At 40.3% G+C, this 18,053-nt stretch overlaps 1 protein-coding gene across 4 annotated transcripts; it reads left to right on the forward strand.

Annotated features, from left to right (window-relative positions):
* Positions 1–1,714: 1,714 nt before the first annotated feature.
* On the forward strand, positions 1,715–17,647 carry LOC137600563 (uncharacterized). Of its 4 annotated transcripts, XM_068322260.1 has the most exons (8): positions 1,715–1,887; positions 3,839–3,966; positions 5,558–5,614; positions 7,194–7,595; positions 12,116–12,247; positions 12,914–12,964; positions 16,959–17,024; positions 17,290–17,647. In XM_068322260.1, exons 2-8 carry the CDS (start codon positions 3,894–3,896, stop codon positions 17,391–17,393), a joined length of 885 nt encoding a protein of 294 aa, XP_068178361.1. In that variant the 5' UTR covers positions 1,715–1,887; positions 3,839–3,893; the 3' UTR covers positions 17,394–17,647. The 4 variants fall into 4 exon arrangements, with proteins under 4 accessions (XP_068178361.1, XP_068178362.1, XP_068178365.1 ...); XM_068322261.1 differs by lacking the exon at positions 16,959–17,024; XM_068322263.1 differs by lacking the exons at positions 1,715–1,887; positions 3,839–3,966 and adding an exon at positions 3,974–4,053.
* Positions 17,648–18,053: the final 406 nt, after the last annotated feature.

Below are 18,053 nucleotides of genomic sequence, written 5' to 3' on the forward strand. Positions count from 1 at the left end.
TTTCAAAGTAATGATCACCTAAATCAGGCAACAAACCTGAAATCAAAATCTAAAATGTTTTAACCAATGATCAATGATAGAGTATGTCTAGGGAGAGGCAGAGGTTCAAGATTTGTAATAACCGTAGATTTTGTAGGGGGTGAGAAGTGAAATCTTCAAATCTTCATCTGTCAATGCTGGAGTTACATCTAAGTGAAGCTGTACTGCTAGTGTCTCTCATTTAGCACAATCACACTTCCAGTGTCATCTTAACTTTAATTTGTCATGACTTGGATACTCTCTGACCTCATGGGCCATTGATTAAAAGCGTGTTACCCCTTGTTATATAGTGTTTGCATACCTGGTGCTTTCAGGTGAAATCAACCAAGGACATCTACTTTTTAAATAAATACAAGGAAAAACAAAAGCCATTGAGATTTTGAACAATCTGACAACCCTAACTTAAATATGAGTTGCTATCAATTAGCCATCAGTTAGAATTTATAAACCTGTTATGAAGGGGACCTTGTTCAGTGACAATACATAACTGAGCATATTTATGAATGTGTCATGTCCAACTAATCATGCATGAGATGCTAAATGCCCAACCTGAACTCATTGTAACATGATGGCAAAAGCTTACAGAATGACAATGTCCCATCAGGTGTGAACTTTTTTCAATCTGTCCTGTGGTATTTATCTTTGAGAAGGTGTCTAATCATGCATTGGTCAAGTATTTTAAAAAAAATAGTGCATATACAAAAAAAGACCTGTTGATTCCCTGTTGCAGCGCTACATACTTACAGTATGATACTGACATCATTGTGTTTACCTGTATGTCACCTGTCTTTTTTCCCCCTCAACACATGCTCACACAGAATTGTGTGTTTTAAGATAAAGTTACTGTAACAGTCTGAGCATGACAAGCTTTACATATACAACTTTAAGACATGTATAAGTCTAGTATGTACGGAGGACTAAGAATGACAGTAATAATAGTATTACAGTGTTTTAGAAGAAGCACAAGGGAGCTGCTCCAATATAGTCTAGCATTAATATCCAGGGGGAAATGACATGGATGGATTTATCTGTTCTGATGGGGATGAATCAAATGATAATGATGATGGATTGTGAAAGACCTTTCTTTTGTTTCTTGTCTTTTTTTGGGGGGGGGGTTGTGAATAAACCAAACTTGATCTAATTGAAACACTGCGTTTTCATTTTCAAAAGAAGAAGTGGTTTAGCTTGGAGAATCACATACAGCATGCATTCAGGAACCTTGGCAGTTATGACTTCTAAATGTTATTTTAATCCTTGCAGCATTTAATTATTAACATTCACAAGGTAGTCTGTGAAACATTTTCACATCAAAATGACAATCAAAATAAGATCATGAGCTAATGCAGCAGCTGTCAATAAAATGGTGTTGCTTCAGTTAAGTCAGAGGCAGTGATGAAGAAACCACTGAATTTTGAATTGAGTTCAAAAGAGGAGGATCATTTGAAGTTTTAATACAGTTCAACCTGCTGAATGTTCTAAGGATGCATCACAGACTTTATAATTCTACAATTCTTTACAACATTGCATAAAATTTCAGAAATATTGACTCATTGTTACTTTCAGTAAAAAGATTGTTTTTACCAGCATGAGTTTGTTGTCAGGTGTTACGGCCACGGCTCATGACTTTTGTTTATATTGTGTATCCCTCTGCGACCCTGCCTCTGAGCTGCTGGCACTGCACTGCTCCCAGATGCTCCGCCTTTCTTCATCAGTGCCAGGTGCTGTGTCCTCGAGACTCCTGGCCACGCCACTCCACCATGTCCATCTCCTGATTGGTGTCCCATCTTCCTGACAGACCTAAGCCCTGCCTCGTCACCTGCCACTGGACTATAAAAGCTTTGCGAGCCGGTCAGTAAGTCAGGGCGACTGTCTGACTGTGGCAGCACGCCATCGTGCATGTCAATCTGTGACCTTGTGTCTTTTGAATTGGTGTCTACCCCTTTGTTAATAACTGGTACAGTTTTGTGTTCTATTTGAATATTTTAGTTAGTGAAGTCTTGGAAGTTTGTGAGACCTCTGTTTGTTGCACCCTTTGTTATCGTTGAACCACGCCCATTTGGCCTCGATCTTTAGTTTAATCTTTATATCTTATAGAGAGTCCTTTGGTTATTGAATTTTTGTTCATTTTTGTACAGCGCCCATTGTCCTTCCTTCGTTTGTTAAATGAAATCTTAGTTAAACCCTTGTACTTATAGTGAGAATTTGAATAAATGTTTTATGTTCCCCCTTTTAAATCTTGGTGGATTTACTGTATGCTATTTCTCCATTTCTCTAGCTGGGTAGTAACGTCAGGATAACTTAAGACCCTTTGAACAGATATTGATTAACATTTTAACCAAGTACATATGGTCCAAGGGACATCCATTTGATATCTTTTTTTCGCCTTCTGATAATTCTTTACCATTTGAGGCGATTGCAATATTCATTCTATAACTTCATGAATTATGTCTACACTGTGTGCAGAATTATGAGGAGAGTTGTATTGTTACATCTCTCCTAATAATTGTTAATTAGTTAATGTTAGTTAATGTTAATAATTGTTAATTGTAAGCGTTTGTGTGTTTGTTCGTCTGTCTGTACATCTGTTAATCCACCAAGTATCTTCGCAACCGTTGCAGATAGAAAGATGAAACACATTACTCGGGCGTGGTTGTTTAACTTTCGTACACTCAGGAACTGGGAAAGATAGAAAGACAAAGGAGAAGGCCAGTGTGAGTAAGACCATAGATCAAACCTAGTGCTTTGATCAATGACAGTGGGTCAGACCACAAGCTTTGATCTTTGACCTATACGAGCAGTTCAGGGTAAAATTTTGAATTCAGGGGTGTTGCGGGATGTTGCAGTCTCTGACTGCATTGGTTCTAATTGAGGATCAATTTTGCTATTGTACAACTACAGTGCTCTTAGTCAATCCAAAACCTTAAACCCTCAAACCTGAAGTAGTAAAAGAGAACTTTTGGCTTTCTTCACACCATATCTATACGTATATGATGATTTAACAACTATTGTGCAGACTTATTATGCAACTAAATAAAGCCAAAATCTTTTCAATCTCACTTGTTTATTTTCACCTGTTAAAACACATGTGTCAAGGCCCGGGGCTAAATGTAGCCCGAAACATCATTTTATGTGGCCCGCAAGAGCATAAAAGGTCAGAGTGTCTAAAAATGAACAAGGCAGTCACAAACTGCAACACCCCGCAACACCCCTGAATTCAAAATTTTACCCTGACCTACACATTTTTGTGCCTTTTTGTTTTGTGATTATATCTCATCAGGTTTCAGAGATGTGTACCTAAAAAGGTATAAAAGTGGAAATGTGACCTTGACCTAGTTTTTCAAGGTTATGATCTAATTTTCACCTCTTTGCCTCCATGAATATATTGATATATATTGATATATTGATATTTCCTGACTCATGACCAGTGTATGGTTCTGCAAAAACAAGAAAAATATCATTCTATTTGATACATGTGATGAGTGTAAATGTGATTTTATAATGTGATGTGAGTGACCTACGTAAACTTATAGTAAATATCAGCATCATAATCATTTTCCTATCAAGTAAGTTTTTGATTAAAAAGTAACAACGGAATAATTATATTATTTGTTATAAACAATTTTTTTTAGATTTATTGTTGATAAAATTGGTTCACAGCTAAAAGGTATGTATCACTTTGTTTAATATGAGTGCATCGTGGATTTAAGAGTCTGCCTTATTATCATGGTCCAAGTTCAAAAAGCTGATTGATTATATACACTATGTTATATTTTTTAAATTGTGATTATGTAATCCCCAGGAGTCACAGCTGCTGCTGATCAACAGATCACAATCCTTTGTCTGAACATGTGCCCATGTTGAACAGATGGAGTTTCCATATCATGATGCAGACTAAGGAAGGAAGCGGAAGAGGAGGAGGAGATAAGAGTGAGTTATTTTGGCTCCGTCATATAGAGGTGGAGGATGAGATAAAACAAGTGATGCGGTTGATGAGGCTGTGTGATTAAACTCGAGGTGAGTATGAGGCAGATAGTTGAACTTTGTCAGAATAGAATGAATGAAATGGAAGGGGGGGGGAACAGACCAGTTATCAAATATGTCTCCTGCTATCAGAACTGATGAAACATTTAAATTTGGTGGTTGATTATCTTTGACGGGCTGACCGTATAGATTTAGTATTTTACTTGTCAGTTATATTTTACTTTTGTTTTAGTGCTTCACTAATAGACATTCATTCATTCATTCATTCATTCATTTTTCAACCGCTTCATTGCTGTGGCGGGTTGCGGGGCACCTAATAGATACAAATTAATTAGAATATTGTGATCTTCAATAAAAGTACCCTAATTTCTGCATTACTTTCTGTAATTTGTTATAAAATATTAATTTCCCTGTTGGTTTCCTTTTTAAAGTTTGTGTATGAAGGGCATTCTTTCAGTAATATCCAATTAAATTACACTACTACTACTTGTGATGTCAGAATGTAAAAAAAAAAAAGTGTGATAGGGCTTATTCTAATCCTAAGCAGCCTCCAAAGGGTCCAGTCATTACAAAGTTATTACAAGAAAACACTACTAAAACCTGCGCATCATAGTTCATCATACAGTACTGTATAATTATGTCTGCTGCAAAAGGGGTAAATGTGTCACGCTGAGCAGTTACACATGAAAGATCTCACTTAACTATTCAGATGAATAAAGACCCAAAACACCATTCTTAAAATTATGGTATTTCACACTGTGACACATATCATCATAAATGTATAATTGCTTCTGCCGATTACTAGTGATTTGAATATACGGTTAAATGTCATTTCTTGTGCTTTGTTTTTTGAACATGTAGTATAAGCAGCAAACACACCGAACGGATATTAGACAATGATAATGAAGACATATTCTTGCACCATCTCACAGTTCTTGTGTGAAAAAATACAAAGACAAATACTATAGCTGACAACCAACACATGCTTGAGTAGGTAGTGCATGCATAAAGTGGATGGTGGTAATTCAAGGACTTTCTGGATGCAGCTTGTTTCTTCATTGTTTCTCTTCTTGTAGACTGATCTGCTTTTAGCTGAACTACCAAAGTGATTTCTCTCACTGATCCTGAAGTGATGAAAGAAATATACTTGTTCATTAACAGTATATCTTACTACTCCTCCGGACAGATACCCTTTTACCCCAGTTTCCTACCCAGCAGAGACTCGGGGATTTACAAAAATGGCGAGAAAAAAAGTTTTTCTTTCACTCAACCTCCCACTCTTCTTCTTTTCTCCCTCCTTCGCATCATTTTGTTGTTTTCTCCTCCCTTGTCTGCTGCTCTTCACCCAGCTTTCTTTGAAGGGAGGAAATCTGCACCTTTGCACAAGTAGCAGCAACAGGCTGTGGAAGTGATTCACTGGAAGTTTTACATATCTGCTCATTTCCTTTCTCATCAGTTTTTCTGCTGTTGGTATCTTGAATTGATTTGTGCTCCCTTGCTGTGTGTGTCTTCCTCCACCTTTCACTGTTCTTTGCAGCTGCAATGGATCTCAGAACTGTTATGATCATCTCAACTCTTTTACTCAAGACTACTGGTAAGTGCACATTATTTTTGTGTGATATGTCAATTACAAAAGGAAGGACAATGTATCCTGAGCCCAATGAAACAGTGAAATATATACAAGCATGAACTGAATTGAGAGATAATACAATATTAAAGTATGAAAAATAGCAGCAGAAGGCCAGCACTAAGACAATGCTTGAAGACAGTATGTGAGAAAATCGCCCAGTGCCTGATAGATAAGTAAATATGAAAAAAAAACAAAACACTAATTAGATAATAAGAAATATGTACATTTTTGTCATGTGAAAAAGTCTCCATGATATTTTCCAGATGGTTAAAATGTGTCAACATACAGTATAAGCAGCATACCCTCTTGTTATTTGATGGTAGATCATGGGGAATGACCAGGCTGCTATCGCCAGCTCATCTGATGTCTGCTAGCTATACCATGCTTTTAGGTTCCTCCAAATATACAGTAAAATATTCTCTTGTGTGTGGCTTCCATTTATAGTGGCTTTTGGTCATACATCAGGCTTAAACATATGCTGTATATGTTTCACATTTCTCACATATACTGTACTTGTACTGTATATGCTAGTAATAGGACAGGGGTGTCTTCACTTCTATTACAACTACTGTACATGATTCAAACCCTGAATTTTAGAGTGTGCTTTTTTTACAAACATAATAACTTTTTGTCTCATTGGCGGGTAATATTTTTTCACTTGAGACTGTCGGAGGCATCATGGCCTACATAGGTTCTACAGGGAAACATCAATATGCTGCTTGTATGTCACCGTAAAGTACTAAAGGAAGGATACTTTGCAGCAGATTTGTCATCGACTTATGGGACTTAAATTCTGTGCTAGAGATGGGACCTTTAGTTAATTTCTCTGGTGCTATGCCTATAAGGACAGGTCAAAATACTAACTTCACAAAAGAGATTGAATTCCTAATTTGTCTGAATGCTGTAAAAATAACATCCACTTAACTGGCTGGCCGACAACTAAATAAGGGTGACTGCCTATAGTTTGGATCTGGATCATATTTTGTCATTGACTACAACCTTAACCAGACCTTCCTTTCACTGCAGCTGTTTTCTGAGGCACCAGTGAGAGCCTCTACACCCAAAAGAGCCCAGGTAGAAATCACTTGGGTGAAAACTAAAGATCTGCATTTACGTGGAATAAATAATATGTTTATTTCCCAAATTTTGATGTTTTGACATTTTAACATGCCAGTTAATGTAGAAAAATATGAAATTATATAAAATAAAACAAATATCGCAAAATTTTCAGTGTACAAACCCGGAGAGAACCCACATTGAAATGCCCTTGCTGGAATCGAAACGGGGACTTTATTTCTATGAGGCTACAGTGCTACCCATGTGCCACCATGCTGCCCAACTCCAGGAATATATGAAGCATTTTCAATACTTCTAGTGCATACTTGAATGGCGAAGAACTATTCAGCTATGCATTATTAATGAATTATGATTCATTAATAAACATTAATGAATCATAATTGATTCTTTAATGTTTGTTAAGCTGCGGTGCTTTATCTGCTGCGTATGTCTGTGTTCTCTGTACCTACTGATGTTTGTCTTCTAGAATCAGTGGAAACAACATTTCGGCCGGATGTGTCAGAGACTTACGCTCATGTGCAGACCAACAATAACAGAACCGGTTCCAATACTCCAACATCCGTTTCAGCCAAAGCCACCCCTCCACGCAGCTTGGTACTTGAACTGGGCCTCCTCACAGTAGTGTGGACAAGTGAATGTGAAGGAGATGTTAAGCTGATCCTCCACCATCTCGTCAGCTCCCCCTTGCCTGTATGTCACGGCTCTGTAGCAAATGTTCAGAGCCTTTTGAGACTTGTGTGTCAGAGTAAGAAAGGCTGCACAGGCACACCACAATGGGACAAAAGCAGAAACAAACTGAACGGATATTGGTTCTCAGAAAGTGGAGCAGTGGGAACCAACTGCGAAACACTGAGGGTCCAATGCACAGGTTGGTCTACTGTCTGTGTGCTGAGTCTGATAATTTTCTTCACACTTTAACCTGTAGAAATTTACATGATGCAGTATGAATGTAGTCTGAAAACACTATTATTATATTTCATAGTGTAGCCAACCGCTGTTACTCCAACCACTAACGTAATATTTAAAAAAAATCAATATGGTCTAAAAATTCAGATATTCAGCAGCTTTTTTCTTTGGTCTCAACATAAGGATTGGAGGAGCTATTTTTTAACACAATTTTTCATGTACAAAATCAGTGAAGTGTGGGAACTGTTTACAGGTGAAAATATGGTAGAGTTTATGTTTATTGTATTAAATATGGAATTTAAACCATCAAGATTTTGTTTCCTCGTACAAAGTAATGTTAATGGTGAAATCAACTGAAGCAAAGTGTTCACACTGCTTTGACATGTTGGGAGGGTAGACTCACCATGGTGGCAGAGCATACAGTACAGACGTGACAACGCTAAACAACCAGGACCAATCTAGACAGGAAAACATTTCATTTGACATTTAGTACTGTAGGTATCAATGTAAATGTGTTAATGTTTTGCAAAGTTTAAGAAATTTCTGTCTTTAATTAATATTCAGGGAATCTGGGGATAATTTAGTGATGAGTTGGTAGAAAGAGACTGTGTTCATGCTAATTATAATACATAATTTACATTATTTATATAACATGACTGCCTTGTCTCAAGCTCCTTGTCAACTTTCCCTTTTTCTTTTTTCCCTTGTTTGATTCAAACCTTTTATAACTTTTTTGGGCATGTGCACAGCTCAATCAAGCCCTATCACATAACATGATAAAGAACATCAGGTCGGGGGCGGAACACTGTCATGTTATTTGTTGCGGTGTACAAATCGGCCATAACAAACACACATTCTCATTGCCACTATCGAACAACAGGTTACATATATAGAACTTAGATGTTGTTGCTGTACCTGAAGCATGGAGAAATCAGAATGAGAATCTTCATTTGTTATGCTGACACACGTTTAAGAGTAAAATCAAGTGGTGGTCAAGCAATAATAATAATAATAATAATAATAATAATAATATTTTTTATTATTATCATTATTACTATTATTATTATTATTATTATTATTATTATTATTATTATTATTATTATTATTATAATACCCCAGCATAAGAAATCTACTTCTCCTTTCGGCTTTTCCCTTCAGGGGTCACGACAGAAAATCAGTTGCCTCTACCTAACCCTGTCTTCTGCATCCTCTTCTCTCACACCAACTACCTCACTACATTTGTAAACCTCCTCTTTTGTCTTCCTCTAGGCCTCCTGCCTGACAGTTCAAAACTCAGCATCCCTCTACCAACATTTTCACTATCTGTCCTCTGGACATGTCCAAACCATCTCAGTCTGGCCTCTCTGACTTTATTTCCAAAACCTCTAACATGTGCTGTCCCTCTGATGTACTCATTCCTGATCCTATCCATCCTGGTCACTCCAAAAGAGAACCTCAGCATCTTCATCTCTGCTACCTCCAGGTCTGTCTCCTGTCTTTTCCTCTGTGTCACTGTCTCTAGAGCAAACAACATCGCTGGTCTCACCACAGTTTTGTACACCTTTCCTTTCATTTTAGCTGAAAATCTTCAATCACACATCACACTGACACTTTTCTCCACCCGTTCCATCCTGCCTGTGTACCAGTCGGCCGTAACAAACACACATTCTCATTGCCACTGTCGAACAACAGGGAACATTTATGGAACTTAGATGTTGTTGCTGTACCTGGTGCTTCTCCACTTCTTTTCCACCCTCTCCATTGCTCTGGACTGTTGACCCTAAGTACTTAAAATCCTCCACCTTCTTGATCTCTTCTCCCTGTAACCTCACTCTTCCACTTGGGTCCCTGTCATTCACACACATGTACTCTGTCTTATTGCGGCTAACCTCCATTCCCCTCCTTTCCAGGACAAAACCTCCACCTCTCTAGCTTCTCCTCCACCTGTTCCCTGCTCTCACTACAGATCACAATGTAATCTGCAAACAACATTGTCCATGGAGATTCCTGTCTAACCTCGTCTGTCAGCCTGTCCATCACCATAGCAAAGAAAAAGGGGCTCAGAACGGATTCCTGATGCAGTTCCACCTCCACCTTGGACCCCTCTGTCGCACCTACAGCACACCTCACCACTGCCTTACAGTCCTCATACATGTCCTGCACCGCTCTCGCATACTTCTTTGCCACTCCAGACATCCTCATACAATACCACAATTCCTCTCTGGACACCCTGTCATAAACTTTCTCCAGATCTACAAAAACACAATGCAGCTCCTTCTGGTCATCTCTGTACTTCTCTATCAACATCCTCAAAGCAAATACTGCATCTGTAGTACTCTTTTTTGGCATAAAACCATAGTCCTGCTCACAAATGCTCACTTCTGCCCTTAGTCTAGCTTCAACTACTCTTTCCCATAACTTCATTGTATGGCTCATCAGCTTTATTCCTCTGTAGTTGCCACAACTCTGCACATCTCCATTGTTCTTAAAAATGGGCACCAGCACACTTCTCCATTCTTCAGGCATCTTCTCGCTATTTAAGATCCTGTTGAACAACCCAGTCAGAAATTCTACTACCACCTCTCCTAGACACTTCCATACCTCTACAGGTATTTCATCAGGACCGACTGCCTTTCCACTCTTCATCCTCTTCAATGCCCTCCTCACTTCACCCTGACTAATCTTTGCTAATTCCTGGTCCACATCAGTCACCTCTTTTAGTCTTTGTTCTCTCTCATTTTCCTCGTTCATCAACTCTTCAAAGTACTCTTTTCATTTTCCCATAACACTACTGGCACCTGTCAATAGACTTCCGTCCTTATCCTTAATCACCCTAACCTGCTGCATGTCCTTCCCATCTATTTCTCTCTGTCTTGCCAACCTGTATAGATCAGTCTCTCCCTCCTTACTGTCCAACCTAGCATACAAGTCATCATTAGCCCCTTGTTTGGCCTTTTCTACCTCTACCTTCAGCTTACGCTGCATCTCCCTGTACTCCTGTCTACTCTCCTCAGTCCTCTCAGTGTCCCACTTCCTCTTAGCTAACCTCTTTCTCTGTATACACTCCTGTACCTCCTCATTCCACCACCAAGTCTCCTTATCTACTTTCCTTCCAGATGACACACCAAGTACTCTCTTACCTGTCTCCCTGATCACATTAGCTGTAGTTGTCCAGTCATCTGGAAGCACCTCCTTGCCACCCAGAGCCTGTCTTAACTCCTTCCTAAAAGTCATGCAACACTCTTCCTTTTTTAGCTTCCACCATTTTGTCTTCTGCTCTGCCTTTTCCCTCTTCATCTTCCTCACCACCAGAGTCATCCTACACACCACCATCCTATGCTGTTTGGCTGCACTCTCACCTACCACTACTTTGCAGTCACAGATCTCCTTCAGGTTACATTGTCAAAACAAGATGTAGTCTACCTGTGTGCTCCTACCACCACTCTTATAGGTCACCCTACATGTTCCTGCCTCTTCTGGAAGAAAGTTTTCAGTATAGCCATTTCCATCCTTTTTGCAAAGTCAACTACCATCTGTCCTTCTGCATTCCTCTCCTGGATACCCACCCTGCCCATCACCTCCTCATCACCTCTGTTTCCTGCACCAACATGTTCATTGAAGACTGCACCAATGACAACTCTCACTTTAGATATGCTCTACATCCCTTCATCAAAGTCCAACCAGAATTTCTCCTTCTCCTCCAGCTCACATCCTTACTTGTGAAGCATACCCACTAACAACATTGAACGTCACACCTTCTACTTCTAGCTTCAGACTCATCACTCTATCTGACACTCTTTTTTACCTCCAGGACATTCCTAGCAAATTCCTCCTTCAAGTTAACTCCTACTCAATTTCTTTTCCTATCTACACAATAATAGAACAACTTGAACCCTGCCCCTAAACTTCTAACTTTGCTACATTTCCAACTGGTCTCCTAGACACACAGTATGTCTACCTTCTTTGTCAGCATCATGTCAACCAACTCTCTACCTTTTCCTGTCATAGTTCGTACTTTCGACATCCCTAGTCTCAGTCCTGTACTCTTGCCATTCCTCTTTTGTCCTTATGAACACACATTCTTCCTCTCCTTCTTCCACCCCAGCATAAGAAATATAAGGTTATTAATAAGTGTGAAACTCTGAATACACCGGACTTTATGATAAGCCATATGTAAACATCAGAATGTGGTGAGACTTTATCTTATATGTTAGAAATGTTGCACAGAGCGATGGCTTGTGGCAGGAATGACTTTCCGCATATGTCCCTTCGACAGCGGAACTGTAGCAGTCTGCTGGAGAAGGAGCTCTGCTTTCTGTCCAGTGTGTGGTGGAGAGGGTGATCGGGGTTATCTATGATGGATAACAGGTTGTTCAGAGTCCTCCTCTCCACCACAGCCTCAACCCCCAATGGTACTCATAGAAAGATTTCAGCACTACTACATGATTATTTGTTTCCGTATGCCTGTCTGCATGTTTTCAGGTGAAGAACTCACAGATGTACAGGGTCAGCTGCAAGCTCATAAAGTAGTCACAGCTTTGCTCTGCTGTGTACTGTTTGTCCTACTGCTGATTCGCTTCACCAGACCCACCATCAAAGCCCTACAGAAGAGATGTGAGTACCTTAACCACACACGCACACGCACACGCACACACACACACACACACACACACACACACACACACACACATTTCTCACATGCTTGCATGCAATCAGGGTTTGACCGAAGACCTGTGATATTTTCAGAGTGACCAGATGACAAATTATGTACAAGAAAATCTCTTTTTCTTAAATCCAAGGATGCTCTAAGACATTAAATAGAATAGAATAGAATAGAATAGAATACAGCAAAGTACAATGGAATTCAATGGAATTCAATGCAATGCAATGACAGCAATGCAATACAATACAATAGAATACAATACAATAGACAGCTGTGCAAAAGAGAGAGCATCACAAAAGCCTGCTGAGAGGACAGCGTCCAAAGATTTTTGTCACAAATGATCAGAGGGTGCCACATGTAGATCTGACTGTTACTTTGATTACAATAATCAGATACTGGTCATCATTTCATTCACAAAAAAGATATATTGTAGAAGTATGGAAGAGGGATAATGGTAAAAACTCAGACTGGTTCTACCCGACAGCATCTACTCCTGTAGATGTTTTGTGTGAGGAGATAATATCCACTCAGAGGACAGCAAATGTAATGTAAACTTTGATGAAATATCCTTGTGACATTTACATGTTCAGTTTGATTGCTGGGTTGTCGTTTTTCAGTATCAGACAGAAGGCAGAATCGCTGGATTGGACCTACAGAAAGTCATAGTGGTGAGTGACACACACACACACACACACACACACACACACACACACACACACACACACACACACACACACACACACACACACACACACACACACACACACACACACACACACACACACACACACATTTACAAGCCATTAATAAAAATACTACTTAACATTGACGTAATACAGAGGAGGAAGGTAGACATACTGTGTGTCCAGGAGACCAGGTGGAAAGGTAGCAAGGTGGAAGTTTAGGGACAGGGTTCAAGTTGGTCTATCATGGTGTAGATTGGAAGACAAATGGAGTAGGAGTTATCTTGAAGGAGGAGTTTGTTAGGAATGTCCTGGAGGTAAAAAGAGCTTCAGATAGAGTGATGAACCTGAAGCTAGAAATAGAAGGCGTGATGTTCAATGTTGTTAGTGGGTATACTCCACAGGTAGGATGTGAGCTGGAGGAGAAGGAGAAATTCTGGTTGGACTTTGATTAAGTGATGCAGAGCATACATAGAAGTGAGAGAGTTGTCATTGGTGCACACTTCAATGGACATGTTGGTGCAGGAAACAGAGGTGATGAGGAGGTGATGGGCAGGGTGGGTATCCAGGAGAGGAACGCAGAAGGACAGATGGTAGTTGACTTTGCAAAAAGGATGGAAATGGCTATACTGAATATTTTCTTACAGAAGAGGCAGGAACATGTAGGGTGACCTATAAAGGTTGAGGTAGGAGCACACAGGTAGACGTCACTGATCTCCTTCAGATTACATCTAGACGGTGTAATCTGAAGGAGATCAGTGACTACAAAGTAATGGTAGGTGAGAGTGTAGCCAAACAGCATAGGATGGTGGTGTGTAGGATGACTCTAATAGTGAGGAAGATGAAGAGGACAAAGACAGAGCAGAGGATAAAATGGTGGAAGCTAAAAAAGGAAGAGTGTTGCATGACTTTTAGGAAGGAGTTAAGACAGGCTCGGGGTGGTCAGGAGGTGCTTCCAGATGACTGGACAACTACAGCTAATGTGATCAGGGAGACAGGTAGGAGAGTACTTGGTGTGTCGTTTGGTAGGAAAGTAGATAAGGAGACTTGGTGGTGGAATGAGGAAGTACAGGAGTGTATACAGAGAAAGAGGATAGCTAAGAGGAAGTGGGACACTGAGAGGACTGAGGAGAGTAGACAGGAGTACAGGGAAATGCAGTGTAAGGTGAAAGTAGAGGTAGCAAAGGCCAAACGAGGGGCTTATGATGACTTGTATGCTAGGTTGGACAGTAAGGAGGGAGAGACTGATCTATACAGGTTGGCAAGACAGAGAGAAAGAGATGGGAAGGATGTGCAGCAGGTTAGGGTGATTAAGGAAAGGGATGGAAGTCTATTGACAGGTGCCAGTAGTGTGAAGGGAAAATGGAAAGAGTACTTTGAAGAGTTGATAAACGAAGAAAATGAATGAGAACAAAGACTAGAAGAGGTGACTGTTATGGACCAGGAAGTAGCAAAGATTAGTCAAGATGAAGTGAGGACAGTGAAAAGTGGAAAGGTAGTCGGTCCTGGTGATATACCTGTAGAGGTTTGGAAGTGTCTAGGGGAGATGGCAGTAGAGTTTCTGACTGGGTTGTTCTGGCTGACAGACGAGGTTAGACAGGAATCTCCATGGACTATGTTGTTTGCAGATGACATTGTGATCTGTAGTGAGAGCAGGGAACAGGTGGAGGAGAAGCTAGAGAAGTGGAGGTTTGTCCTGGAAAGGAGAGGAATGAAGGTTAGCCGCAGTAAGACAGAGTACATGTGTGTGAATGAGAGGGACCCAAGTGGAAGTGTGAGGTTACAGGGAGAAGAAAATGTGGAGGATTTTAAGTACTTAGGGTCAACAGTCCAGAGCAATGGAGAGTGTGGAAAAGAGGTGAAGGAGCGTGTACACGCAGGATGGTACGGGTGGAGAGAAGTGTCAGGTGTGATGTGTGATAGAAGAGTTTCAGCTAAAATGAAAGGAAAGGTGTACTAAACTGTGGTGAGACAAGCAATTTTGTTTGGTCTAGAGACAGTGTCACTGAGGAAAAGACAGGAGACAGAGCTGGAGGCAGCAGAGATGAAGATGCTGAGGTTTTCTTTGGAAGTGACCAGGATGGATAGGATAAGGAATGAGTACATCAGAGGGACAGCACATGTTAGAAGTTTTGGAGATAAAGTCAGAGAGGCCAGACTGAGATGGTTTGGACATATCCAGAGGAGAGATAGTGAATATATTGATAGAAGGATGCTGAGTTTTGAACTGCCAGGCAGGAGGCCTAGAGGAAGACCAAAGAGGAGGTTAATGGATGTAGTGAAAGAGGACATGAAGGTAGCTGGTAGAAGAGGATCCAGAAGAGAGGGCTAGATGGAGGCAACTGATTCGATGTGGCGACCCTCAAAAAGCCGAAAGGAAAAGGAGAAGAATAAAATTACTACTTTAGTCAAAATATCTAGGTTTGCACAAACATTTGCAAAGATTGTTAGATTACTTGCATGTCTACAGGCCTTTTGTGGATGTGTGTGTGCTCCAGTTTGTAGAAGAAGAAGAAGAGAAGAAGCACACTTAATTAATCCCCGCAGGGAAATTACATAGTCACTCAGGTATTTTTACATGTTCTTTGTGTTAGTTTATGACAATCAGTGTATACACAGGCCCCGTGAAACACAGCACACAGGGGGGCCTGTAAGCATGCAGTTAGCAGTTATTACATACATCCAACAACACACATTGGGAGGCAGAGTGACGGGCACCGGCTTCAGGAACACGCCCTAATTGAGCAGCTTGTAGGGGGGACAGCACCTTGCTCAAGGACGCCTCGGCAGTGGCTGGGAGGTGAGCTGACACCTCCCACCGTCAGCTCACACTCCCTCCGGAGATATCCTGGCGGGAGCGGGCTTCAATCCGCCGATGGTTGGGGCAATCTGTCTACAAGACATCTGCACTGCACATCTACTGCTGAGCGTGTGTTTAAACATATCAAGTGTAAAAAGAATTTCCCACTGGGGATTAATAAAGTACACTAAATCTTAAAATACCCAAACTGATTCCAGTTGCTGTTCCACTGGTTTGTGAGTGATGATTTGAATGTCTGTGTAGGTTCTCAATTATCCAGGTCATGAAGATCCAAAGCTGTTTAAATCTCCTCATAACTGAAGAAGCCTCTTGGATAAAAAGTGAAACGTCTTCACGAAAATTTCTTAAAGTCCAGTGGATTTATCTAAACAGCTTTTGATGATGATGTCAATGGTTAGTGCCGGTATCACCTGCTACAGTATGAGTGTATGTGTGAAAGGTGATGAATGCTGACGTGCTGGAAAACTGCTGGAGGAGGGGGCAGCAGTGGCTCAGTGGCAGAGCTCGCGGTAGTCCAATGTTCGATTCCCGCTCCCGCCCAAAAAAACACCTGGAGGTGAGCTGACAGTGGGAAGTGTCAGCTCTCTTCCGGAGCACTTCTGAGGCGCCCTTGAGCAAGGCGCTGTGCCCCCTACAAGTTGCTGATTTGGAGCGCACCAAGTAGGAGCTGCCCGCCACTCTACCTCCCTTTGAATGTGTAGAGGCCCCCTGTGTGTGTTTTTTCAGGGCCTGTACACACTAATATATGCATGTGATTTGATCTAACTAACTAGAGTGTGCTTTTAATTTCCCTTCGGGGATTACTAAAGTATATAAAATAAAATAAAAATATCAAAATTACTGTAAAGTAGTAGCTTTGAATAATTAGTTTATAAAGGCCTATATATGTGTGTTTATTATATAATTACCATAGCTTGATAATTATTTAGAAACTATTTTTCAGTAATGGTGGTTTAGCTAAGAGGATGTCATTGTGTGACTTTTATCCTTGTTGCAGTCATTATCCATTAAGTGGTAATTGCCCAAACAGAGTTGTTTAGAGATACTTTGAGATACAGAGGAAGTCACGCCTGTGACAGAGTTACTTTTAAAGTTGTTTGGATAAAACCTCACACGAACCCCAAGTTTGTTTGTCACCTGTTTGTGTCTCTATCTCAGTGTCCTACCATCGAGGGAAAACTGCAGTTAAATGTGATGATGGAGAGAAGAGAATTTCCTTCCCTGGTAACACACATACAATCACACACACACACTCACGCACACGCACACACTCACCCGCGCACACACACACACACACACACACACACACACACACACACACACACACACACACACACACACACACACACACACACACACACACACACACACACACACACACACACACACACACACACTTGTGGACATTAAACACTCATGCAGCCATATCGTTATATGACTGTTCCTCAGTAGTCATTTGATTGGTTGAAATTTTTTGTTGTCTTATCAGCTTTGGAGGGACTGATAACCGGTCACAGCAGAGAACCTTCATCGAACAGGAACAGTGGTCATAGTGTCTGGCAGGCCTTGCCATCATCATCATCCACTGTCTGACATATCATTTGAGTTTAGTATATGTCTTCATATGTGAATATGTCTGGAATGTGTCTCATTGGAAGAATTCATATACCCTTGTATATTGAGGAACGTTTGCCAAGACAATATTCAAAGTCATGTAAATGTAATATATTTAATGTACCTGCATTTATATTATGAAAACATTTGTTATATGGAATAATCGCTATTTGCAACAATTTATAGACAGGACTATAACTCATTCTGGAATGCTATTAATTAACTGAACTTAAATAAAACCAGATGAAGTTATGTTACCTTGACTGAAATTCTGTTACATTTTTCCATGTCACCTCACAATATTTTGAATGTCATCGTAGTTTGTAGTCATTGTAGTCATTGTAGTTTGGTTTTAAATATTTGTCATTTGACATTGAAGCTTCTATATTAATGGTGCTGAGTAGTTTCCATGGTAAATTACGCAACATTCTGGGTGTCGCAGTCCCTCTTGTCCTGCATTAAATATACTGGTGATGGCTGCAAAGCCCAAACTCTGGCTTATCAAAACCATGTAATGACAACTGCGATACCAATACAGCACTCTCAAATACCAACACCTGGCATCTCTGATCTTCTCAGCACAGTGGAAGAGGTTATTTTTAGTATCAAAACGATGGCTCAGTATCCAAATACAGGAGC

The sequence above is a fragment of the Antennarius striatus genome, chromosome 8, assembly GCF_040054535.1.
Source record: "Antennarius striatus isolate MH-2024 chromosome 8, ASM4005453v1, whole genome shotgun sequence".
Classification (NCBI taxonomy): domain Eukaryota; kingdom Metazoa; phylum Chordata; class Actinopteri; order Lophiiformes; family Antennariidae; genus Antennarius; species Antennarius striatus.

What these genes read in the sequence shown, in the direction of transcription:
- LOC137600563 (XM_068322260.1), top strand. Translation starts at nt 3,894, where the DNA reads ATGTTGAACAGATGGAGTTTCCATATCATGATGCAGACTAAGGAAGGA. An exon ending in TCTTTTACTCAAGACTACTG is followed by an intron (nt 5,615 to 7,193) that starts GTAAGTGCACAT and finishes TTTGTCTTCTAG; the next exon opens with AATCAGTGGAAACAACATTT. An exon ending in GAAGAGAATTTCCTTCCCTG is followed by an intron (nt 17,025 to 17,289) that starts GTAACACACATA and finishes TTGTCTTATCAG; the next exon opens with CTTTGGAGGGACTGATAACC.